Source organism: Pocillopora verrucosa, chromosome 7 (assembly GCF_036669915.1).
Source record: "Pocillopora verrucosa isolate sample1 chromosome 7, ASM3666991v2, whole genome shotgun sequence".
Taxonomy (NCBI): Eukaryota; Metazoa; Cnidaria; class Anthozoa; order Scleractinia; family Pocilloporidae; genus Pocillopora; species Pocillopora verrucosa.
The window spans coordinates 16,440,081-16,446,018 of record NC_089318.1 but is presented as its reverse complement, the minus strand read 5'-3'; the positions used below and the strand labels follow the sequence as shown (position 1 = coordinate 16,446,018).

The 5,938-nt window shown below is 37.7% G+C and overlaps 1 protein-coding gene across 1 annotated transcript; it reads right to left on the bottom strand.

The window, feature by feature from the left end:
• Positions 1–837: 837 nt before the first annotated feature.
• Positions 838–3,137, bottom strand: LOC131785725 (uncharacterized skeletal organic matrix protein 5-like). The gene is made up of 4 exons (XM_066169836.1): positions 3,017–3,137; positions 2,313–2,346; positions 1,656–1,782; positions 838–1,438 (listed from the first exon to the last, which is right to left on the bottom strand). Exons 1-4 carry the CDS (start codon positions 3,078–3,080, stop codon positions 920–922), a joined length of 744 nt encoding a protein of 247 aa, XP_066025933.1. The 5' UTR covers positions 3,081–3,137; the 3' UTR covers positions 838–919.
• Positions 3,138–5,938: the final 2,801 nt, after the last annotated feature.

Sequence of the window (5,938 nt, the reverse complement as noted above, 5' to 3'; positions counted from 1 at the left end):
ATCGCGAGCTAAACGTGTAATTAAAGACAGAAAAAGGTAGTTTTGTGGGGAACTCTTCTTCATCGTCTTTTTTAAATGTCCGTTACTTCCTGACAGCCTGATTTTATCTCTTCCTACCTGAACTTTAAACCAATCAGGACCGATTTACGCGGCTCGAGTAGAAAAGCCGTTGACATCACGAGATGAGATCGTACTGATCTTTTTAAGCCAATTTTTCGAATTTAACGGAGGATATCTGAAATTTTGGTGAGGGAAGTCATGACCTCTGGAAATATCCAGGAAAGAAATCCGTGCGAATGGTGAGCTAATAATCATCTTGTTAATATTAGTATCATATTTAACTCAGAAACTGACGTCTCGAACAAATAGTACATAAAAATTCTGTCATTCTGGTGAAAGCGAGAAAGATAAGCAATACTTCGGGAGGGTATTAATTTTGCATTCTGTTAGTTCTCATATCTGAGCTAATTATTTTCTATAAAAATCGTTAACGCCAGAGGGCTCCTAGTTATTTTGAACTGGCGAAATTTTTTCATGTTTTTCACAAGAGCAGAAAGATGCACGAGGTGAGCGTAAAGAACAACACGAGCGGTAAAGATAAAAAAAGAACCTAAGGAAGTCACATTTTCCGTGCTCCTTCTTTTCTATGTTACGCTCACACTTAACGACGTGGACGTATCATAAACATTGAATATGGCCTCTTTGCCAATATTTACTTCTTTAACAAAACCTGAATTGGCTTTGCGCAAATGAAATGCTATGAATTTCATTGAAAAAACTACACTAGAGACAAACCTAACCAGAGAAGACTATAAGGTTAAACTCATTGCTTTATTAGCCTTTAAGCTTTAGGATACGACATTTTCTTCTTCATTATGGCTTCTCGGCTTAAAATTTGGGAAGTTAACTGTGTCCCCTGTCACTGTACCAGGATGTAACCCATGGCTTCGATGTGCTTGTGTCCATTATCTGGCGAGTACGTTGCCTCATTTCCACACGTGTTAGAATCATCAAATACACCTCCTGTGCCAAAACCAATTCGGGAGTCACAGGAACCACAGTGATTCTGCTCGTTAGCGGTGATGCCGATTCTTGCTTTGGAATGACGAGGGCTGCTTCCCACTGCATTGAATCCTTCCTTATTGCAGTTGGGCTGCAAGGAGGCCCGGGAACGAATCAGCCGCTTCCACGTGTTACGGCCCAATGAGGTGGCGCGGTATTTCCCATCAGCGATCAGTGAGAACAGTGAGTTGGCGTGCCTGTTGATGACAATGAACCTGAGCTGATGACCAATCTTCATACCGAGGCAGATCTTGGAGAAGGGTGTGTTCCAGTAGGTCGGTAACATTGTCTCTTGTAAGTCAAAGCCAGTCTTGCCTCCTGGAAGGTTGTAAGCACTTCTGTTGCTCCAGAACTGGGAATTGTAATGGAATGTACTCTGAAAAGTATAAAAAGAATAAAATTTGTATTTTCGTTTTCAATAAGATCTCAGTGATAGCATGTTCCAGGCTCCTACTCAGTGAAGACAAACGAGCGACTCGTGACGACCCTTGATGTTTCATCAGAGAAGAAGCCGCAGATTTTGCCCATCCCCTTTGTCCCTTCTCTCCACTGTCCTTTCTCCACAATGGATTTCTTCGCGGATAAATTGTTACCTTATTGCCATTAATCTTCATGATCGGCGTCCATCCTCCATCTCCGCATCCAAAGTCTCCCACGTAACAGAAAATAGAAATTGGCTTTGAGTCTAAGTCCAGGGTAACCTCACCGCTCTTGATCGATCTACTCAATAAAAGATAGAATAAGAGAGGTGGTAAGTTTTCAGCTCATCTTTATTATTCTGTTCACAAAACATGACGCTATCTAAATTGCTAATCCTAGCAGTATGCAGGACGCATGTAATATGAACTTCGTAATAGACCTCACTCATCGTAGAGACTCTGTGGCTTGGTGGTAGAGCATCGAAGTACGGAATCTGAGGGTCTGAGGTTCGATTCCTCATGAGGACTCAGAATTTCTTTTCCCACGCTCATGACCCGACGAAAAACATATTTCTATAAAAAAAATAATCTTCTTAAAAGGAAAGAATCAGTTAAAAACTTGATAAGGGCCCACGCTTTCATACATTCTTACACAAAGTACTTTTCGATGAGGCGATCCTTTCAAGGGAGAAGCTAATGTGGAATTTTAGGATCAAGGTTGCTATGCTTAGCGCAATATTAGTTTCAGGATTATTATTATTCGTAGTACTGTTATTTTCGTATTCTCCTATTAAATTCTGCTCTGTTTTTGTCAGTGAATAATTGACTTAAACATTCCGGTCGAAAATTTCCTTACACGTTAAAGCTGAAAAAAAAGAAAAAGACATCTAAGCAGCAATAATCCTTTAAAGTGTTTTAAAATGCTCTAAGGTGAAAATTTACATCTAGACTGGTACATATCCAATGTTCAAGTCCAAGTTCAAAGTGTAATTGGTCGCCAATTAGGGAGAAATAACAGATAAGAATCATACATTATTACGAAAGTTATCAACTCCTTTCATTTGTGATATTCTCCATGAGTTTTTGGTGAGCTTTGTAATTAGTTCAGACACTAAATACATGAAACGGATCGAAGTAATTGCGACCTCGTCACTCGTGTTTTCGTGGCTTGCATTGTTAGCGGTGTCTAATGTGCTAGATGAAAATAAAAGCAGCGGAGCCGCTAATTTAAGCAGCATTTCAAACCACCGCGGCCTCGCCGTTTTCACTCAAGCCGCTCGATGCTTCAAATGCACACCATAAGACTGCTATCTACGCAGGCAAGCGTTTTCACGTCCATAAAGAAGTTAGCTTGTTTTTAGTTTGAATTCTCGGTAGTTTCTAACAAGGCATTTGTCGAAGTTTTTATCGATTTGCTATATGTACCTACATCTCGATATACATAATTATTATAACCAAACTTCTCATTACAGTAGTCTAAACAGACAGAAACAGTACAAAAACTAGTTTAAGAAATACAGCAGGAGAAATGTTACCCAAACGGCACATATTTCCATCTCCATAGTATCCTTCTTTGCATGTACAGTTGTACGATCCCATAGTATTGCTGCACACAGCATCAGCACTGCAGCTCGTTGTTCCTGTAGAACACTCGTCGACATCTGATAGGACTTTCCTTTAATTAGAACGTCATCACTGCTATTCATTTTAAAACTGATGCAAATTTAAAACTAAAGAGTAAAAACAAATGAAGACCCACGTTGGATCCGATGTCTCGAGAGTTTTGACGTTTTCCTGCAGTTCTCTTGGTTATGCAGGAGTAGCATCAACCCATTTGGGTATGGATTATTGAGCGCAATTATAATATACCGGATCTAAAGTACATTCAGAAGTTGTCCCTCTTTCAAACCCACCATTTTTATAAAGTTTATTACTTTTAAAAATACACAGTTGTCCGCCGCTTTGTTTGATGATACCAATAAGAAACAACATACATTTACATTTATCAGTATCCAGTTAATTATAATTAGTATCATGAAACAAGGCTCTGTTTTACCATTGCAAGTCCGTCCATCCCCGTTAAATCCTGGTTTGCATTTGCAGCGATACGATCCCTCGGTATTGTTGCACATAGCATTAGCACTGCACTTGGATGTTCCGTCAGCGCACTCGTTTATATCTGTAAAATTCATGGCAACCGATTCAATAGGGAAAATCCCTAAACACATGACTAATTTAATCATTTTAAGGGTTGAGATGCGTGTGTTTAGTTTCCATTCCCTTGTTCGTTAAAATAAAATCAGGGCTTTGGTCACGTCTATCTTTACAACCATCTCTAGAATATCCAGGTTTATTTGGACAGTTATAGGAACCTTTGGTATTGTTGCAAACAGCATTTTTTCTGCAGTCTTGTGTTCCTGTAGCACACTCATCGATATCTCAAAATACTCTTCTTTAATTAGAACGCCATAGGTACAGGTACCTTTAGAAGTTGTGTATAAACCTGTAGTGAACACGAGCTTACGACCGGTTTGGCATGACAGGGGTTACCTTTCTTACACCTTGGACCTTTGAATCCAGTGGTACACAAACAGCGATATCCTTTGTCAGTAAAACCGCTTTGGCAAGTAGAATTGTTATCGCAAGGGTTATCAACACAAGCGCTCTGAAGCGGAAACAATATCATACATCGAAATATTAATAAAATGGGAAACGAGCAGCATTTAAACTAACATTAATGATAATGCTAAAGATAAAAATATTGACAGTGATAGTAGAATTCATGCAACAATTGCAACGATTACGACCGGAAACTAGCTTTTTCTTTCACTTGAAATGAGTATTTGCTAATGATGCAACACCTACCTCAGCTGCATGATAAAAATAATCTACTCTTTCGTGAGTAGCATTATTCAGTTCAAATTTGTAGCCTCCATGACCACTCACTTGTTTATGAACATTAATGCTGACACAGTCAGGTTCCATTTAACACATGTTGTCACAAAAACTCATTGTCAGAACTTCAACGATGCGAATGATGTGGTTTATGAGACGTTTACCGTCAAATGCTTTTTCAGGGGTAAACTCCAACACGCGGCATTGGTCTGCGTTAAAAAAGCCTTTAAGATTTATAAAAAAAAAACATGAAAGAAGGAAAACACTAGAAAAAAGAGATGGCCATAAGGGACGTCAAAATGATGATAACAATTGAGGATTTACTGATAGTTTCTCCGTTGGAATATATTCATTTCAATTCATCCATCCAATTGCTTCCCTTTTTCATCTAGATGAATACCTTTCTAGATAAATTGCAGACAATTATCCGTACTGCCATCCGCAGGAAACTTGCAGATGGCAATTAATTTCAACAAAAAATGCACATATTTAAGTAAGAAGATTTTCCATTCAAAAATTCCCCAAAAATAAACAGCAGTTAATTTTTAGTGGACTAAATTGTTGAAGAAATCCATGAATGAACCAGATCAATGAAAAAAGAACGTTTGCAAAGAGCTTGTCATTGCAGAAGATCTTTATTGCAAAACGTGTTCTTCTTCCGAATAAATTACTCCTCAAAAGCTACATATCTAACAGGAATCGCAAGTTTCTTGATCTTCCCTGACGTTTGGAGTTATTCACTGGAATAAAAAATTTAACCTCAACTGAGGCAAAAATCCAACTTTACCAGCGCAAGAAACACAAAAACAACTCCAGCCGACACAAATAAGAAGACTGAGCGGCATAACAAAAGACTAAGAAGACAATAAAATTTACGAGTGTGAACTTTTTACATGTTCGAAAACAAAATACAAAAAAAATAATAAATTGATAAAGAAGTGATAGAGAGGTAAGAAATATTACAATATATCAACTTGGATGACGAGCTCGATAAAAGAAAGAATTAATTAAGAAAAAAGCCACAACAAAACAAAAAGGAGAAAAGAAAACCATTCGCAGTTAAATTCACATAAAGGTACTCAAACAAACTATCTGCGAAAGTATCTTTTCATCACCAATAATTTATTTGGTTAAGAAGTTTAAAAAAGTGTTAAGCTATCTTTAAACATTTTTTCCATTGTGGAGATGAATAACAAAACTTCCTTAAAACATATAACATGCAGGTGTTAAACGGTTACTGTGACTATGAAGGACTAATGTCTCTTCTCTACATAAATGAGTAATGGTGAGGCTCACCTTGTGATGAGACATAAGCAAATATCATGAAGCACGAAAGTAACAGAACAAAGATAAAAATCGACTTATTCATCGCGCGGATCGCTAGGTTTCCGCGACCGACTTCTGGAATTATGTGCAAATTGATGCGAAAAACTTATTTGAATTGTTTTTGTTATAGTAATTTTTTTTTTTTTTTTTTAAACAATGAGACTTGGGTGTTTCCTTTCTGTTTTTCGTTTTAATTTGATATCTTTGACCCTTGTTCCAGCACGAAAACAATTCAC